General features: G+C 49.9%; 1 protein-coding gene across 1 annotated transcript in view; it reads right to left on the bottom strand.

The window, feature by feature from the left end:
* Positions 1 to 19,641, bottom strand: part of PREX1 (phosphatidylinositol-3,4,5-trisphosphate dependent Rac exchange factor 1) — a 184,618-nt gene that overhangs the window by 53,658 nt on the left and 111,319 nt on the right. The window contains exons 7-12 of the mRNA XM_023534087.1: positions 17,412 to 17,545; positions 12,437 to 12,555; positions 10,995 to 11,144; positions 8,815 to 8,962; positions 1,583 to 1,683; positions 104 to 207 (exon numbers count right to left, since the gene is read on the bottom strand). Of these exons, the coding sequence (XP_023389855.1) occupies positions 104 to 207; positions 1,583 to 1,683; positions 8,815 to 8,962; positions 10,995 to 11,144; positions 12,437 to 12,555; positions 17,412 to 17,545 (756 nt within the window). The remainder of the gene's footprint in view (positions 1 to 103; positions 208 to 1,582; positions 1,684 to 8,814; positions 8,963 to 10,994; positions 11,145 to 12,436; positions 12,556 to 17,411; positions 17,546 to 19,641) is intronic.

The raw sequence follows: 19,641 nt of genomic DNA, 5'->3' as shown, positions 1-19,641 counted from the left end.
CTGGTGAGGGCAGTGGAGGAGGAGAACGGGCCACTGGGGCACAGGCCTGCTCTGCAGTGACCGAGGGGTGAGGGTCGCGGGGTCAGGATGGGGGACTCCCTACCTTGGACATGATGTCCTCCAGCTCACTGCGGGCCTTGTAGGTGCCATCGTCGTAGCGGAAACGGTACATCACCTGCTCGTTCTTGAACTGGTGCTTGTCAGAGACTGGAGGGACGGGACCCAGGGGGACGGTGATGCCGGGACACCCCCTCGGCCCCTCCTGACCCACGCCCACCACCATCACCCTCCACTCAGTGGCCAAGCGCAGTTTCACTGCACTCCCTGCCCACGCCACGTGAGGGGCCCTGCTGAGACCTGCGGCTTGGGGCTGAGGCATCTGCAGGTCTCGTGAGAGGCCTAGAAATGGCCCTGATCAGCCTATGCTGGGACCCAACCGGCCCAGCATCTGCTTGGAGCGAGGTCACCAGAGCATGTGCTGGGACTGAGTGTGGTGGGTCTGAGGCCACATCGTGGGGCCGGATGCAGCCATCTACACGATGGCCTTGAGTTGCCCTTGGTGGTTCTCTCTTTCCCTCGCCTCTAACACTGGATCCATCAGGAAATCCTGCAGACTCCTCCTCAAAACTAAGAATCTGACTCTACACTCCCGCCTCGGCCCAAACCACCTTCCTCTCCCGTCTGGAATATCACAGCTGCCTCCTCACTGGGCACCCCGCTACCACCCTTCGGCACAACAGTCCACTCTCTGCATGGGAGCCAAAGGGACTCTGTTGAAGTCTGAGCCGGGGCAAGTCTTTCCTCTACTCAGAACTCAGCCATGGCATCACATCTCACTCAGAGCAAAGCCACAGGCCCTACCATCCCCCTATAAGGTCCTGGACCTCATTCCCTAAACGCTCCCCTTGGCCTAGTGCCCTCTGACCGCATCTCCAACACTTCCCCTGCCCACTCCATGGCCTCCTTGCTGCTCCTTGAACAAACCACTTATATACTCTGTCCTGGGGACTTTGCGCTGCTGTCCTCTCTGCCTGGGGCCCCAGTGCCCTCCTGGCTCCCTCTCTCTCTCAGGTCTTCGTTCCGTCACGAGGCCTTCCCTATTCAAAATCGAACCCCGCTCCCTGCTTTCTCTGCCCCCCCAGCACTTATTGCCACCTGTATACACATATTCTACTTATCTTGTTTACTATTTTCTCCCCACAACTAGAAGTTTGGCCCCATGAGGACAAGAGTTTCATCTGTCCCGTTCACCACTGTGTGGACGGTGCCTGGCACGGAACAGGCACTCAATCAACTTAAACGAATGGTCCTTGCTTTTTCTGGAGGAACAGATATAAAATTCCACTCCCCTGCCCCGATCTTTTCGAGGTGTTCCCACTTTGCTGGTGCCCCAGGCGAGAGCTGAGTCTTCCAGCACCGTGAGCAGTTTTACGAGAGCACCCATGTTCCTGGGGTCCCGTCGTGCCCAGGGAACAGGGCGGCTGCATGCAAGTGAAGTAACGGCTTCTGAGTTAGGGGGAGCGCAGCACGGGAGGGGTCTGTTCCCACCCCTCTGCTCACCTGGGCCCGGCCCCCCACTCACCGTGGTGGATAATACCATTCTCCAGCAAGGCTTGGCCCAAGTTGACTCCTTCTTCAGTCTTACTGATTTCACCAATTTCCAAGAGCCACGCAACAAACTCACTGCCGGGAATATCAGATGCGGTTGAGAGGACCTCCCCAGTCCTGGGACTCCAGGGACAGGCACTAAGTTGGCCTAGCCCCACCCACTCCCAAGAATGGCAGCTAAAACCTCCCACAGGGGAGCAAAGCTTAGGGGTCCACAGCCCTGGGGGTTCTGCTGAGGCCTCATGCTTCTCCCCATGACCAACAGCATAGAGGTGGGTGTGACCAGGCCCCAGGCCCTACCACAAGCTGCATGGATGGACGGACGGACGGATGGATGGATGGATGGATGGATGGATGGATGGATGGATGGATGGATGGATGGATGAGAGGATGAATAGATGGACATATGAGTGGGTAGGTAAATGAATGAAAAGGAAATGGATAAATGGATGATTTGCCAGACAAATAAATGACATGTGGCTGGAAAGGATGGTGAGTAGGTGGGTGGCAGGGGACATGAGTGGATGGGTTGATAAGTGGAGAGATAACTGGGTAGATGGGAGGGAGAATGAATGATGGATGGCTAGATGGATGGATGAACAAAAAGAATGAAGAAACAGACAAGCAGGAAGAAATAAGGGCCCAGAAAGATAACTGTGGAGAGTCAGGAGAGTTGATCGTATCATGTCAGTCTTCTACTTAAAACTCTCCATGGGCTTCTCTATTATTCTCAGAAAAAAAACCCAAACTCTGCCCACAGGAGGACAAAGCCCTGCAGAAACTGCCCCATCCTCACTGATCTCGTCTCCTATGTCCTTCACTTATTATGCTTTAGCCACACCCACTACCTTTCCCTCTTAAAAAATGTCATACTCCTGCCTGCCTCAGGGCCTTTGCACTTGCTGTTCCCGCCCCTTCCTTTTCATCCTTCAGGTCTCAGCTCAAATGTCACCTCCTCAAAGAAGCCTTCCCTGACCACCTCATCAAAAGAAGTCCCTTTTCCCTACACAATCCATCTCTTGGTTTTACTTCCTTTTTAATACTTTTAACTATTTGAAGTTGTATTGTTTGCAGATTTATTTATGTGTTTATCAGCCATGTCCCCCAGCCAGAATGTAATCTCCATGCTGACAGGGATTTCTGTCTGTCTTATTTGTGGCTCCACTCGAAGCATGTAAAAGAGCGTCTACGGCAGTGGTCCCTAATCTTTTTGGCACCAAGGATCAATGCTCCCATGATAATCTAATGCCTGATGATTGGAGGTAGAGTTGAGGTGGTGATGCCAGCGCTGGGGAACATCTGCAAATACAGATGAAGCTTCGCTCGCTTGCCCGCCACTCACCCCTCCTGCCGTGCAGGCCAGTTCCTAAGAGGCCACTGACCGGTACCGGTCCAAGGCCCGGTACCAGTCTAAGGGGGTTGGGGACCCCTGGTTTAGAACACAGGAAGGCTCAATAATCATTTACTGAACAAATGAAGGAATGAACCATCGAACAAGAAGGAACGTTCTGGGATCAGGGGGAAGGCCTCAGAGAGAAAGCAGTGCTCGCAGGCCAGAGGAAAGCAGGCAAATCCAACATGACTACCCGGTGGGACAGAGACGCAACCAGACCCCAGGTCCTGGCTCTCGGCGGCATGCTGGCCCAGTGCAGAGGTCACCGCACTTGAAGTCAGCAGGAAAAGGGAGAGCCGGGTAACGGGAGTGCTTCCGCCACGGGATCTGTGTTCAATGAAAGCAAATGGCAGCTGGCCAGAGCACGGAGCTCTCCTGCTTATCGAAACCAGCTGTCCCGCCTCCAGTTACAGGGCCCTAGTGGGGCAGGGCTATTTTTAGCTTTCCAGTGTGTGCTGCGCAAAGACCTGCCTTGTGTGTAGGTAGTGGTGTGTGCTGAGGCATTCAGAGAAACCCCCGTGCAGGCCCAGGGGCGCGGAGGAGAAACGGATCTGTTCTGTGGAGCAGGTCTCCAGGTGGGGAAGACATTGTTCTGGGTCCTGCCCACTCTCGGTTCCTTTCTCCAAGTCCCCAAAATCAGAGACGGGGAGAAAGCTGCCAGCAGCTGAGAACGGTGAACAGATGTTGAATGCCCACTCATGAAAGCTGGAGACTCGGCATCCGGCTGCCCATCCAAAGTCCCATTGGGGGCCGCCCCTGGCACTGACCTGCAGGCCTGCGGCCAGGGTGGGGGCACAGGAAGTGTCCCCACAGCAACTGCTAGGGCAGAAGACAGCCCAGAGGACAGTGACTGCAACCCATGTTTCTGCCCTGAGCTGAGTCCTGCCCCTTCCAGAGGACCCAGGAGGGTTCGGAGCTTGCTGGGCAAATTTGGGCAAGCTGCTGTCCCTCTCTGGGCCTCAAAAGGATCCGTGTGGCAACTGGTTCGCTCAGGGGCCTTCTGGAGTTAACAGGCAAACTTTCTAATCATGTTAAATCTTAAGCTGGGATCCAGCATGCAAAACCAGATAAAATTCATCTCTGAAGACGGCAGCCCCGCCTCCGTGTGGCCAACTGTGACCACATGGGGAGATAAAGTCATCTTAGAGCTTTTTGAGAGAAGCCTGAAATCCAGCCTTTCCTGTGAAATCTCCCACCTGTTAAATGTTGACATAGAATCCAAAATTTTCTAAAAGCACCATGTGGCCCATGGAAAACACAACTGTGAACTGCGCTGGGTCCGTGGGGCACCACCTGCCACCACTGGGGAGCTGGGAAAAGCGTTCTAGGCAGGCGGTCAGTATACACAAAGGCCCTGAGTGAAGTGAGGTTAGGAAACCAGAGATCTGCCAGTTGCCAGGGGCTGCAAAGAGCAGCAAGATCCAGTCTCCCAAAAGGATGTAACTCTGAGCAGAGACTTGGGGACAAAGAGAGAAGGCCAGCCTAGTTCGGTGGCAAGTTTGAGATTCAAGGAATGGGAGACTAGTTGAGATTTAGCATGTGTCCAGCTTTCATCCCTCCTTCCTTCTAGAATGGCCCCAGAATCATTCACTTGGTAAATATGTATTGAGCCTACCATGTGTCGAGTCCAGTGCTGGCCACAAGGCCTACACAGTATGTCTTCGCAGTCTTCCTAGGAAAGTCCACTAGCTGAGGCCCAACGTACCACTCACCACCCAGTGCAAGAATCTCCTTTTTCTTGCTTGTGTCCTCCATGGCCTTGAGCTCCATAAGGATTGGAGCTGTGGGCTTTATATTCATCCCTGTACTGTACTGCCCGAAGACGCTTCCCAAAGATGTCTGTGGCAATGGTCAGCAAATCACTACTGACCAGCTACTACATGTCAATAGCCTGCGCCTACACACACAGGTAGATGAGACAGCTAGGCCTCTTCCACCTTAGACCTTCCTTTCTGGCAGACATCCATGAACGACATCTAACCTCCGTTAAGGATGAAACCAAAGGCCTTCTCCTTCCAGGAAGCCTTCCCTGACTACCCCTGAAAGACACACCATCATACCATGTCCCCTGAGCTCTGACAGTGCCTTCATTCAGGGCCTGCGTGATCATTTGTCCTCATCTCACTCCTCTGTTTAGATTCTTTCAATGGCTTCCCAGAGCACCTGAAATAAAATCTGAACCCCTCACACCTTACCTGTCTTACCTGGTCCCTGCCAACTCTTGTGGCTTGTCGCCCGCCCCTTGGCCATTCACCCCTTCCAGCTACACTGGCCTCCTTGTTATTCCTCAATCACTCCTCGAGGTTCACTCCGTCTTAGAGCACTTTTGCACCTGCTGTCCCCTCCACCAGCATGGCTGTTCCCCCAGATCCTTTCATGGCTGGTTCTCTCTCTCTCGTTATCCAGATCTTGGTTAAAATGTCACCTCCCCTGACAGGCTCAGCTAGCACCCCATTTCCTCCTTAGATCAACCTACTTATTTCCTTACAGCATTCACCAACTCTCTGAAATTCTCTTCTTTATTTATCTTTATTTGTATTTGTCTACTTGTCCCCCACCAGACAGCTATGTCCATCCAGGAAGGGATCTCATCTGTCCTGCTCACCACCGGCACGTGGTAAGGTAAGTAAACACTGAATGAATGGGATGCAAGAATGAATGAATCAATTTTGTCTTCCCAACTAATCTGAGGAACCTATAGGACAAATGCCACTTTCCTCCCATGATGGCTCCACAATAATATACAGATTTTATTCCTTGTTTTTTTTTCACGTGGCATCTTCAAGTTTTGTTTCTGAGTAGGACAGAAACGGGCCACTCCTTAACCCCGATACACATTTCCCTCTCTCTTGCCAGTGCCGAACATGGCACATGTGTTTTCTCACTGTATCTTCCAACAATCCTATGAGGCAGATTTTACTATCTCTTGTTACTTGATCACTTACTAGGCTCAGAGAGGTTAAGAAACGTGCCCAAAGTCACACAGCTAGAAAACGGGAGATATAAGACTTGAGTCCAAGTCTGGCTCAAAGCCCAAGGCTTGAAGTTTATGAAGGTAAATCAGACACTTTTTGTATTCATGGAGTTTCTTGTCTAGTAGTGGAAATGGATATGGAAAAAGTAACTATCAAGGAAAAATGAAATGTGCTGAATAATGACAAAAATAAATAAATGCAGCAGAGTGCTATGGGAGAGAGGCCTGGGTTCAAATCCCAGCCCCACTGTTATGGCCGTAAGACCTTGTACAGGACCTTGCCCCTCTCTGTACCTCAGTTTCCACACCTTTAAAATGGGGATGATGGCAGTAACCTGCATCTCAGTGTCGTATGAGGGTTAAAAGGCATGGCCACAGGCCAGTGCCTGGAGCAAAGAAAATACTCAATTATTATGTCTCTGAGGCTGCCAGTTCCTTCTACCCAAGGGGACCAGGGCTGCTTCCAGAGAAGGCTCTGGAGCTGAGCCCCGGTGGGGAAGGAGGAGATCGTGAGCCCGGGGCGGGGTGCAGAGAAAAGTTTTACAGAAGAGTCTCCCGCAGGCCCCAGTGATTACACAACAAGCTTTAGTCCTGGCCCTGTTTCAAATGGGCAGTAAAAGAAATCTCTCTAATCCTTCCTGAGACAGAACACTCCGCTGAAACTCTGATCACAGACAGGCAAGCCCTTCCGGCTGGACTGTGCTCACCGAGGGGTTTGGCAGGACGTATGGACGTCCTCCGACCTGGGGGTGGCCGGAAGAAGGCGCCTCCTGGGAGAAAAGCATCCTTTCTGCCCAGGGATTAGGGATTAGCTGATGGAGACCAGCCAGGCTGTCCCGTCCCCACTTCCCCCAGCCCTCTGGTCTGGAGATCTGTGTGCATCTCACCCAGGGAGCTTGGAGCTGGGGTCGCTGGCCTCTGAGGGCAACAGGGCAGCCCAAGTCCAGGGCATCCTGGTCTCCCTTCAGGGGCACGATCGACCTCCACACCCGCTGCCTCCTGCCCCACCAACCACAAGCCTCAGGCCATGACCGGTCAGTCTGCCCAGCTCCACACTCGGTCTCCAAGGGCCTGTCCAACAACGATACTTGAATGTCCACCAGGCATTTCAAACGTAACACGTCCAAACCGAGGCTCCTGCTCCCCCGCTGTCTCCACATCTGCCTCCCACCTCTCTGCCCGCAGCCTCTCAGACTTCTTTGCTGGTCCCTCACTCAAATACTGTCGAACCCCAGGGCCCAGACCTGCTTCATCTCTTCGTACACATCCCCTTGCAGATTTCATTCAGTCTCGCGGCCTTTTAAATGCCTCCATCTCCTGCACTTACGTCTCCAAACCAGACTTTTCTAAGTCGAGGTTTTATATCCAACTAACAAGTCAGCATCTCCAACCAGGTGTCTAACAGTCTCAGTGTAATCACCCGAACAGAGCCTCTGAGCTCTACTCCTGTCCCCCGAAACCTGCTCCTCCCTCCATCTCCTTCCCCTTCTCAGCAAGCAGCAACTCCTACCTTTCCGGGACACAAAAATCTTTAACTCTCATTTTTCTCACCCCATCAGCAAATGCGGTCACCTTCAAAATGATCCAGATGCAACCACCTCTCCGCACCTCCACTGCGAGTGCCCTCGTCCAAGTCACCCCTTACCTGCTCTACGGCACTATAATAATACAGTGGTTTTTATCTAAGACCCCTTCAAAATCTTTGAGAAGTGAGTGAGATATAAGTTATTAAATTCTAAATAGAGTCCCTGCCTCACAGGCAAACTTCTCCCCCAAGTTGGACCACAAGCTTCGTGAGGTCAGGAGCCCTCGGCATTCTTCTGCCCTCTCCGGAGGCATCAACCACCATGTCTCGCACACAGTAGGGTCTGAAGATAGTCTGACAATTTTATGAGAACTGCATTTCTTCTGCCTCTCCCAATCCCCAGCCACCCACCTCCCCCAGGTGAATGAGATTTAAACCTGGATTTAAGATCCGACCACATCACATGTTCTCGGACCTCTTTTTGTCCTGGAGAGACAGAGTATAAAATGTTTTATTATTAGGAAATAATGTATTGCCCAAACGGAGAAACTGGAGGCTCTAAGTACTGAAAAGCTTACAGAACCCTCCTGCTCTTCCTCTTCCTCTTCACAAGTACTCAGGAAGGGGGGGCCTCTCCAGATACCAATCCCACCGACATCTTGATCTCAGACTTCTAGCCTCCAGCACTGTGAGTTTCTGTTGTCTAAGTCACCATGGCAGTCCTAGCAGACTAGATACAAGGGCCATGTTTGCTCCATGTTAAATACTTCTTTGCTTAAAGTATCTGCAGTGGCTTCTCTTATCTTGAGTGTTAGAGTAGCATTTTTCAATCCATGATGGGCTACACATTAAGAGTTTGTGAAATCAATTTCATGGGTCTTGCTCCGGATTTTTTTTGAAATGAATAAAGAAATTACTTGAACAGAACAGAAAGGATAGGATAGGATAGTAACAGAATAGAAAAAAAAGAAAAACAAATATTTTCAGAGTGCATCAAGCATAGCAAATTTTGTGCATCTTCAGCTTCATTCATATATTACATAGATATGTGTACCAGGTCACAACATAAAACTTATGTTTTGCAGTGAGTTATGGTCCAAAATGTTTGAAAGACCTGAGACGAGACCCCACTATCCTGCATGACCTCCGAGGGCTGTTCCACAAGGATTCAGGGTGCTTTAGTGGCTCTGCCCAGGAGGGCTCCTGCAGGAAGGGGCAGGGCTGAGAAGAGCCAGGTGGGTGCAGATGGTCTACCCACCTCCACTCTCCAGCTGAGACCCAGGAAGCCAATGGAGGCAGGGTGGGGCCACTCACTTGCCAAGGAAGCACTTGGGGACGGTGCTCAGCTTTCTCCGGCGGTCCTTGATCAGGTTCACCTTCTTGTTCATCATCATGTGGTAAAGCTTCTCCCCCTTCTCTGCAATCATGACGTAGGCATCCCGCTCCATGCCCAGCTTCAGGCCTATGGAGGGGGACATGGTCAGCACCAGGGACAGCACCAGTGCTGGGAATCAGAGGGGTAGGCCTCCAGCTACCCAAAGCTGTCCCCTCTCTGCCCCCCACTACTGCCACAGCCAGTGGTCATCTATAGAGCACTCCCTGCATGTCAGTCACTGTCCTAGGCACCTGCCAGTGATGCCTCAAAAGAACCCTGTAGGAGAGAGGGGCTAATCTCCCCCATTTTACAGACGGTAAAGCTGAGGCCCAGAGAAGTTAAGTCTCACAGAGATAAGCAGTCAAGCTTACTCGAGCCTTCAACCTGAGGATGGGTTTCCAAATTTAGAGGTTATCAGAAAGCCCGTGGAGATCTTCCCTCCAGCCAGGATGTGAATCTGCCCTCTTCTCTAGATAATAAGCACAGGACCCCGACCACTGCCCTACATTTTCTACATGGGCCCCATCCACTCCTGACAATAATAGCAATGACAAACAATCTTAGCAAATGCTACACATGCCTCCTATATGCCACTTAATCCTTAGGAGACCTAAAAGTCAAGTAGCACTATCCTCATTTTACAGATGAAGAAACTGGGGCCCAGAGAAATTGAATTCTCTGTCCAAGGTTGCCCAACTAGAAGCGGTAGTGGCAGGATTTAGACCAAGGAAGTTTGGCTCCAGATCTGTGCTCTTAACCAAAACAAGCGCCACCCCTATAAACACAGGCCTGAGGTCAAGGTTTGGATAACACTCCCATTCTAACGACCAAGGCCACACCCCACATGCCCTGCAGTGACCACAGCCCTGCATCCTAACCACAATGATACTTATCAGCCACACCCGGCTGAAGCCACACCCCTGAACCCCACCCCTAGTCCTGATGTACACCCAGCCCTGATCAGTTTCAGAAGTCACACGCTTGCCCAACAAGGGGCCAAGTTCAGTAGTTCATCTGCGCTAATGGCATTTTAATCAATTTTGATGCAATATTTAAAATCAGGAAATATCACCTTAAAATCCAGATGTCAAGCTTTCCTAGGAAAAAAAATCAGTGGATCAAGCCACTCTAGGCCCACATTCCTGAGAAATTATGGTGACTTGGGTAGAATTAGAAAGAAAAGTGGTTGAATTTGACACATGTATGGAAAGAAAGAGAAAGCATAATTAAAGAGACTCGATCGACTGAATTCAGGGAGCTGGTAGAAATCAGAGATGACACAAGTTTGAAGTTGAGATCATGGACGAATGAAGAAGCCACTTACTGAGACTGGGAAGTCAAAGGGATGAGCAGGTATGGAGCAGAACACCTAACAGAAATTCGGAGTTCTGATTAGATATGGTTAGATGTGAGATGTCTATGGCACGTCCAAGTGGTGATTCCAAGTAATGGGAGTAAACTGGGCCTTAGTTTCCCCCTCTGTAAACCAGGAGGTCAGAGGGTTTTTATGGTCATGTGTCAAACTAGCCAAGTGGGGCCAAATCTAAACCTCACTTAGCAGCCTTACAACGCACTGCAGCAGGAACTTCTATCCCCACTTATCAGATGACATCACTGAGGTCTGGGCAGCCAAAGTAACTGCCCCAAACACACCAAGCTTCCCTTTTCCCAGCCTGCTGGTCTCTGCATAACAGTCTAGTGCCCACCCCAGGTGAAAGGACTAGAACCATGGAGGAGTAAAGGGCACGTAAGGAGCATCTCGCTACCAAATCTCAGGGGTGAAGGGCTCCAAGAATCCCGGGAAGACCAACCACATCGGCATGATCTTGGGCAAGTCCCTCCTTTTGGGCCTCAGTTTCACCATCTGCCTAGCAGAGCTCAGGGGAGCCAAGATACCATCAAGTTGTAACACAGTCCCAGCGCTCCCTGCCCCTTCAAAGACCTGCTTCTTACAGCTCTGACCTTTCTGGAAAGGATGCTATGCCTCTTCCCTAGGCACAGCCCTCACTCTGCAGAAGTAACCAGCTTGAGGAAAGCCATGCACACCCCCCAGGAATCCTGGAAAAGACTCCTAAAGCCACCACTTTTCAGAGGGCCAGGAGAGGGCCCAGCCACTCACTCTCGCGCTGTTCACGCTCGCGGATGATGGCATCCAGCCACTTCTGCTTCTCCTCTGCCGTCTTGGCCATGCAGACAAACCACTTGTTCTTGGCTGTGTTGTGGATCTTCCAGCCATTGGTGACGGTGTAGCCATGGCTGTGGTAATCCGCTGGCAGGGGCAGGAGAAAAAGGTGGGTCAGCACGGACTCGTCCACACGACTCTGAACATTCCCCACTACACGCCCCTGAGTGAGGTGACTGACCGGCCCTTCTGGCTCCGGAAAGAGAGCACAGGGGCATCGGCAGAATCAGGATTTGGGAATTGAGCTTTCAACCCTTCTGGTGCTCACTCCCTCTCCTGGCTATTCTCTGGTGGGAGAAGAAGATCTGCAAACAAAGACCCCTCCCAAGCCCTCCATGACAGGGGCTTCAGGACATAGATTTTGGGCACGAAGGCAAAAGTGATTCCCAAGGAGGCACCTGCCCGGGAGCCCAGGAATGCCTCCCTGGCTCCCTGTCCATCTCATTCGGGCCCTTGGGTGACTCAAAGCCCTACTGTGAGCCCAACAACGCCAAGTCATGGGCCCTCACACGCTCCTGGCTGCGAAGATTAGTAAATCTCTTTGAAAAGAGGCTGGCCTTACCCAGCAAGTGGATTCGGGATCCTGCCTACACCCTGAATCTGAGGAGGAGGCTGCAGGTTTTGTAAGATGGCCTAAGGGGTCTGTGGCTCAAAACCAATTTAAAAGCCCTGCCTCAGAGAAGTTCAAGGACATGTACACCAAGAGGTTTACACAATGCTCACCACATCGCCGCTCACGATAGTGAACAGCAGAGACAACCCAAACGTCCATCAGCAAAGAAAGAGATGAATGTGGACTATTCATGCAATGGAGTATTACAGAGCAATGGGAACCAATGAGCTAGAGAGAGCTACGTGCAACCATGGACGAATCTCATCAACATGGGGTTAAGTGAAAGAAGCAAGATGCAGAAGAGTATACTGTATTTTATAACCATTTGAAATACACATAAAATTGCACAGATATTTAAAGTCATTTAAATACATATATAAAAGTAAAACCATATAAATAAGGTTTTAAAACAGAGAAATTTTGACTATAATATTGAGTAATGCATACTTAGGAAGTAAAAATATTTTTAAAAAGCAAGAGAAAGATCATCACAAAATTCGGAAGGTGGTCCCATCTGAGAGGAAGGAGGCACTGTGACCAGGGAAGGGTGTGTGAGGGGCTTCTGGGGTACGGGCTGTTCTGCCTGTTAACTTGAATGGTGACTACTTGGGTGTTCATTATATGCGTGTTAAGTTTTAGGCGTTTTTCCGTAGGTGGGTTACATTTCAAATGAAAGAAAAAAAAAAAACCACGTCATTTAACTAAAACAGCAACTGTGCCATGGAGCAGGTGGGTGGGCTCAGGTGGGGCTGGGGGGAGCGCCTACCTGTCCCATCTTCCACGTTCTCCACCTCCATGACTTCAGTGTTGATTCGACCCCTGAAGATGTAGAGGGAGCCATTGATGGATTTGGTCCTCTTGGTGGATTTCTTCCCCCCGGTGACCCTGAAAGACAGTCGTAAGTCATTCCCTGTGCCTCGCCTCATGGGGCCGCAGTTGTCTGCAACAGGGCGAAGGGAGGAAGGGCAGTAACACAGAAGGGACAGACGAAGCGCTGCTCCGGGGTCAGGAGCATGGGTTTTTGGCTGGCGAGTGGGTGACTCTCTACCCCCAGCCACCGTTTCGGCGCTTGAAAAACGGGCTAGCAGCCTTGCTGGCCTCACAGAACTCCTTTTCAGCTAACAGGAGACATCAACAAGAAACTAACAAGAAGCAACAGAAACCTATTCTTTTTGGCTAGAAAACAGGGAGAGGCTCTCAAGGTGTCTAACAAACAGATACTTCCTGAAATACGACCAGAGTAAAAGGGAGCTCAGAATAGGCAGTCCATTCATCCACCCAACCATCCATCCACAGACCCGCAATTCATTCATTCACTCAGGTGAATTCTATCACTCACTCATTAAGTCACTCAACAAACATGTGACCAGCATTTTCTGTGGGAGAATACTAAGTCGAGACCAAAGGGAGTCGCTCACCCATGAATTCAACAAGCATTTATGGAACACCTACTGGGTGCCAGGCACTCTTCTGGATACCGGGGCTGCAGCAGTGAATAAAACAATGTCTCTGAGAACTCGTCTTCCAATATGGGAGTGTGGGTTGGGGCACAGAGACAGACGCTACTTAAGGAAGTCAAACACACATTATATCAGAAAGGCTAAATGTTGTGGTTAAAATAAAGCAGAGAATGAGCCCTCATAGCTTGAAGGCCACTGTGTGGTCTGCATAGGCCCCCTCTGCTCCGCCAGGTGGGTGATCTTGACGGATGACCAGCTATGTTTGTTCCCAAACTTCTTTGCCTGATGTGCACCTGTCACTGTAACTGGGAAAACTATTATATAAGCTGAGGACACACGAATGTGGAAAGAGAGTTGACTTTCTGAAAATTAAGTTGAATGTTTCAGGAAGATTTGATAAAGGTGAGTTGCTTTTGCATTAAGAGTGAATTCATCCTCAAAGAAGAGGCCTTGGCGCTATAGGAAAAGAATATTTAAAGAACGCAATGTTTATGTTTTTAATTAAAATAAAACAATTAAGGTTTGTAAAAAAAAAATAATAAAGCAAAAAGATGGATAGGGAGAGTGGAGGGGTGTGATTTTAACGGGAGGAGGCGGAGGTCAGGGAAGGCTTCAGTGAAGCGAAGACCTATGGAAGGTGCGGGAGGAAACCAGAAGGACATTGGAGGAGGCGCATTCCAGGCAGAGGACGCAGGCGTCATGACCGGCCATCCTGCAAGGAGCAGTAAGGAAGCCGGTGTATCTGGAGCTGAGTGGGCGAGGGGGAGTGTGGGAAAAGGGGTCAGAGCGGCCACACGGGCCAGATCCTGCAGGGTCCTGTGGGCAGTGGTGAAGACGGGCTTCTACTGTGTGTCTGAGAGATGAGAGTCATGGAGGCTTTGACCAGAGGAATAATGTGACCTGATTTAAGTTTTAAAGGGCTCCCTCTAACTGACTTGGGAAATGGACTGCCGATGGGGCCAATGGCAAGCAGGAAGAACCAGAGAGGAAGCCACAGAGAGGGAGATGCTTTGTGTGCCTTTATCTGTACATAGCTATACACACGTGTGTGTACATAGGCATATTTTTAGAAACTTTTAAAGTATAATATCTATACAGGAAAAAAAAAAAGCTCAAAGTATATGGCTCAATTAACCTTTACAAAGTGAACACACTTGTATAAACATTTTAGACCACAAAAGCCCCTGGATCGTGCCCGCTTCCGGTCACTACCCCCTGCAAGGGAAACCACAGTCCTGACACAACGCTGTGGGTTTGCTTTGCCTGTTTTGAACTTCACATACAGGGGATCACAAAGGTGATGGAGATGGGCATCTGGGTTGCCTCCTGTTTGGTGCTGCTGTCAATGTGCTTGCACGTGTCTTATGAAGAACATATGTGCACACCTCTTTGGGTCACCTACCTAAGAGTTATACGGTAGAACTGCTGAGTTATAAGGAATGCACACAGCGGGCTTTACTAGATACTGCCAAGCTGTTTTCCAAAACAGTCGTATCAAGTCTTCCACCTCCAGTAGAGGAGGAACATTCCAGTTGCTCCACATCCTCCACAACTGGTATTAATTTCCATTTTGGCCATCCTGGTGTCTTCTTTTGTGAAATGACTGTCCCTTGACCATTTTTCTGTTGAGCTGTCTACTTTTCCTTAATGATTTATAGCAGGAATCAGCAAATCTCTTCTGAAATGGGCCATATAGTAAACATTTTCAGTTTTGTGGGCCTATCATCTCTGTCTCAACTACTCAACTCCACTCTTTCGGCATAAACAATCCAAAACAAAAATGGGTGTGGCTGTGTGCCAATAAAACTTTATTTATAAAAATAGACGGAAGGCCAAATTTGGCTTACAGGACTTCTTTATATATTCTGGATATGATTCTTTTGTCAGTAACGTGGATTACAAAGATCTTCTAGTCTGTAGCTCACCATTTCACCCTCCTCATGGTGTCTCTTTTAATGAACAGTTCTTAATTTTAATGCAGTCTGATGAATCTAGTTTTCCTTTATAATTATACTTTTTGTCCAATTTAACATATCGTTGCTTACCCCAGATCATGATGGTAGTCGCCCATGCCTTCTTACAGAAGCTTTATTGTTTTACCTTACATACTTAAATCTTAATCAATCTAAAGTTGATGTTTGTGTATTTTGTAGAGTAAGAGTCAAGACTCATTTTTTTTTTTTTCAACAGATATCAAACTAACCCAGCATCATTTATTGAACTATACTGGAGCTTTTGTTGAAATTCAAATGGCCACTTACATGGGGGTCTGGACTTGCTGTTCTATTCTATTAAGCTATTTGCCTCTTTTTACACCAACACCACATCTTAATCACCGCAGGTTTACAGTAAGCCTGGCATCGGAAATGTAAGTCCTCCAGCTTGGTCCTTCTTCAAAATGGTCTCTTTTTGTGTTTCCATGTAAATTTTACAATCGTTTCCACACACACAACCTCCTTCCTGGAATTTTTATGGGAATTACACTGGGGTTCTGGCTGAAGCTTGATGACAAAATCAAAAGGATTTACTGACTAGAGGGTATGGGGATGAAGCAGACTGGACTAAAAGGCGACGAAGATTCCAGCCTGAGCTCCTGGTTGAATGGTGGTGCCACTGACTGAGGGAATGAGGAAGACTCGAGGAAGAAAAGGCTTGGAGAAGGACTTGCCATGAAAATGAAGCATCTTGTTTCAGACACAGTTTAATTTAAGTGTGAACTGTGTGCGAGACACCCAAGTAAAAACAGAGATTTATGTTTCTTCTACTTTACATGTGCCAGGCACTATTCTAACTACTTTACATGTTTTATTTTACTTAATCTATAAAAACGACCCTATAAAATGAGGACTGCTCTTATCCTCATTTAATAGACAGAAAAACAGAGGCATAAAGAACTGACATAACTTGCCCAAGGTCACACAGCTGGTCAGCAGAAGGGCCTCTGTGTCCTTCATGACTACATGCTGCTGCCACTCCTGAGACTTAGCTAAGCACGCAGTTGATATATATGAGACTTAACTCATACACATCTCTGGGTCTCAGTTTCCCCTTCTGAAGAATGGGGAGGTGGGCTTTTAAAACACTGTCTTCCACTCTGACATCCAAGAAGCCTCTGCTTTTGAATTAGACCAGAAACACTCTGAGTCAGAGACCTTCCCTGACCCATGTCCCGGACGGGCGGTGCCCTGCGTGACCCAGGCAAAGACAAAACAGCGGGCAGACACCTAGCCGCGTCAGGCATTTCCTGTGACCACATCAGAGGCGGGCCAGCTGTTCCATGCACCATTGCCCAATCCCTCCGGGACCTCTCAGAGCCCAGTCCTCTGGCTCCCAAGCCAGAGGCAGGAATGCTGGCCACCTGCCAGGTCCTCTCAGGAGGCAGATGTGCCCGTTCCCTCTGCCTGCCCAGCCTACTTGCAGAACTGAGGGAATGGCCTTAAAAGGGCTCATGGTGGCCACAGGTCAGCCCCAAAAGGCCCGCATGGAGTCCAGCGAGATCAGAATCAGCTGCTATTGCTCCGACAGGTGCCACCACGCCCTGAAGGATGGGCCTGCACCGGGGTAGCTGAAGCTAACTTGAGCAAACTCAGCCAAAGCTGGGAGCGGGTCAGAGGCCTGCAGGGACATTCTGTTTTCTAAACCCCAGAGTTCTGGGAAAAGTGCCTGTTTCAGACAGCCCAGGGCGGGTGGCGAGGAAGGGTGGGGGTGAATGCTGGCAGTGACCTTGGCATTGCCAAAGAAGGGCTCTCGGGATGGCCCCAGTGGGAACACACAAGAAGCAAGGAGGAAGAAGCATGGGGTATTGACGTGGGGATAGGAGCGCATGAGACAGACACAGACGGACCTAACAGATTGGGCGGGAATAAAATATCAAATGAGAAAAAGACATGCGACCCAGCCACTGCCGGATGGAGAAAGAAGACCAAGGCCTCTAATGAGAAGGACAGGGAGGAAAGAGCCTGTGGCTGAAGCACCTACTATGTGCCAGGTGCTGCACCTGTGGGACTGCACAAAATAGGATCCCAGCATGTGTGGAGGTAAGTTAACAGCGACAGTAACAGCAGCTAACTTACTTTGTGCACTTACTACGTGTCAGGCACACTTAACACATTTATTCTTCCAATGACTCTTCGGAGTGCATGCGCTAATTCACCCTATTTTACAGACGAGGAAACCGAGGGGTTTATCACTAAGCTTATGTTGTCACCTTGAGAAACTGTCAGGGTGCAACACCATCTCAGCCTCCTGGCCCACCCAGGCAGCCCGCCCCCAGCAACTCACCTGGATTTCCGCTTGCAATAGACAAGGAGGTTGTCAAAGAGGAAGAAGGCTCTCTCCTGGATGTTGCCTGCGGAGATTTTTAACAAAGTCCCTTGCAAGAGGAGCTGGGTACAGATGTCCGTGAGGTTGGAGCCCTGGGTGAGTGATGGGGGTACAGTGAATGAGCTGGCAAATCCGGAACCCTATGGGGTATCCCCCTCCCTCCCAGAGCCAGAACTCACCACTGCCTCCCTCACACCCAAAAATCGAACTGCACCACTGCAGGCAAAGCTGTCAGCAGACAGAAAACTGAAACAGTCTGATCAACAGCCTCCACCTGTTGAGGGGAAGACTAATGCCGACGAGAGCACATGGAGGTGACCAGTTCACAGAAGAGGAACTTGGGGCTCAGGGAGGTGAAAGGACTCACCTAGCTCCCCCTGTCAGCATCTGGTTTTGTTTTGGTTCAGTTCTTGTTTTGAATTTAGGATTTTTTTGTTTTGGGGTGTTTTTTGGTTTTGGGGGTTTTTTTTTTTTGGCCTATCCCTTCCTCTTTATTTATTTATGTCTTATTATTCCATCTCCCCACAGAAATGCCACTTGCATAAGGACAGGAAGCATTATCAACTATTTATCAAATATTTGCCACTGTATTGCTGGCACCTATAACACTCTCTGGCACATGGCAGGCACTCAATGAATGCGGTGGAGCAGGCGACAAATGCATTGTGAACACCATCAGGAGGAGGATTCTGAGAGCACTCACTCTAGCTACAGATAATGAGTACGGAAGGGAAGAGTTCCCAAATTCTACCTGGTCATCCGTGCTAATGAAACGTTAAGTGTGCGTGAAGTTCACTGAATCTCCATGAGGTTCATGGCAGTGTGGTCAAGAAAGGCATCAGGGAGGAGCGAGACGGGCCCGGGAGGAAGGCTGAAACAAAGCAGCTGAGGGTGGGGTTGGGGGAAGGTCTCTGCTGGGAGGAGTCCTCGGAGCCTGGGACCATGCAGGTCTGCCTGGGGCTCTCGGGGGGCCAAGGCAGAGGCAGAGATCACAAAATGCTAAAGAGGAAGCTAGGAACAGATCTAGGAGGGCAGCTAAGGCAGTCCCCTGGCTGTCCCCCAAATTCTTGCTCCTCTTCTGTCATAAGAATGGAGTTTTAGCTGGCATTTGGCTGCCCAGCCACGGACTCCACTTCCCAGCATCCCTTGCACCAGGTGTGATCATGTGACTAAATTATGGCCTGTGTGCCTCACTTGCACATCATTCCCTTGAGGGAGAGTTGTTACCCCACCCCACCCCTTCCTCCCTCCCCTCATGAACAGGCTGGAAGACAGCCTCAGTGGTGGAGAAATACACTGCAGCAGATGATGGAAGGAACCGGGGTCTGAATAGAGCACAGCCGCCTGACTCCCAGTCTGCACTGCTACCAAGAAATAAACTTTCATCTCACTGAAGGCACTGTCTCCCTTACAGCAACCAACCATATACTTTAAAACACTAAACTAATGATGTACGGCCCATCAGCAGGTGGGCAGTGGGGCGCCTCTGACACTGAGGCCTGAGGGATATGATGCAAAAGCAGCGTTTTAGAAGAGTTTCATTCAACAGACCTACAGATTACAGTGAAAGGAGAAACAAAGGGGCATGACGTTGTCTCTGCCTGGACAGGAACTTGAGGCTGAGAGAGGGAGAACTGTTCACAGAATCTCCTTCCCCAAATACTCAACACACAGCCAACAAGGGGTTTGCACCCCACTGAGATTAATTATTTCTGAGACCCAGTAAAGGGAACTGGTTTCAGCAACTCAGAAATTAGGCTGTCTGCTGAATGCCCACCGCAGTTGCCTCTGCTGCTGTTAGAACTGGTTTGCTCTGTGCCCATGGCTCAGCTGGGTGCAGCATTCACCCAACAATGCCAGAGACCCCTCTGGAGCCCACTTGGGGTCCTGGGCAACCAGCTGCTTTGCAGTCAAGAGCTGTGCGGCCCAGGACAGGACCATCCACCCATCAGCAGAAATCACAGCCTGGAAGCTTGCAAGCCACAGGCAGATACCCGATTCCCACACAGTGACCCAGCAAAGTAATGAGCCCGCTGCATGAGAACATGGGGCTCCCGTGATAAAGAGCCTCCTGAGCCCCCAGCATCCTTGCAAACAGGGTGAGTATGATTACCTGGGTCATGAGGCTCCATCAGTGGCCCATGGACCAACTCAGAGCAGACGGCAGTTTAGAAGCTCCTCAAGATCA

This window comes from Pteropus vampyrus, unplaced genomic scaffold (assembly GCF_000151845.1).
Source record: "Pteropus vampyrus isolate Shadow unplaced genomic scaffold, Pvam_2.0 Scaffold117, whole genome shotgun sequence".
Lineage (NCBI taxonomy): Eukaryota > Metazoa > Chordata > Mammalia > Chiroptera > Pteropodidae > Pteropus > Pteropus vampyrus.
Note: the sequence above shows the minus strand (reverse complement) of the source record. Positions and strands in the feature narration are given on the sequence as shown.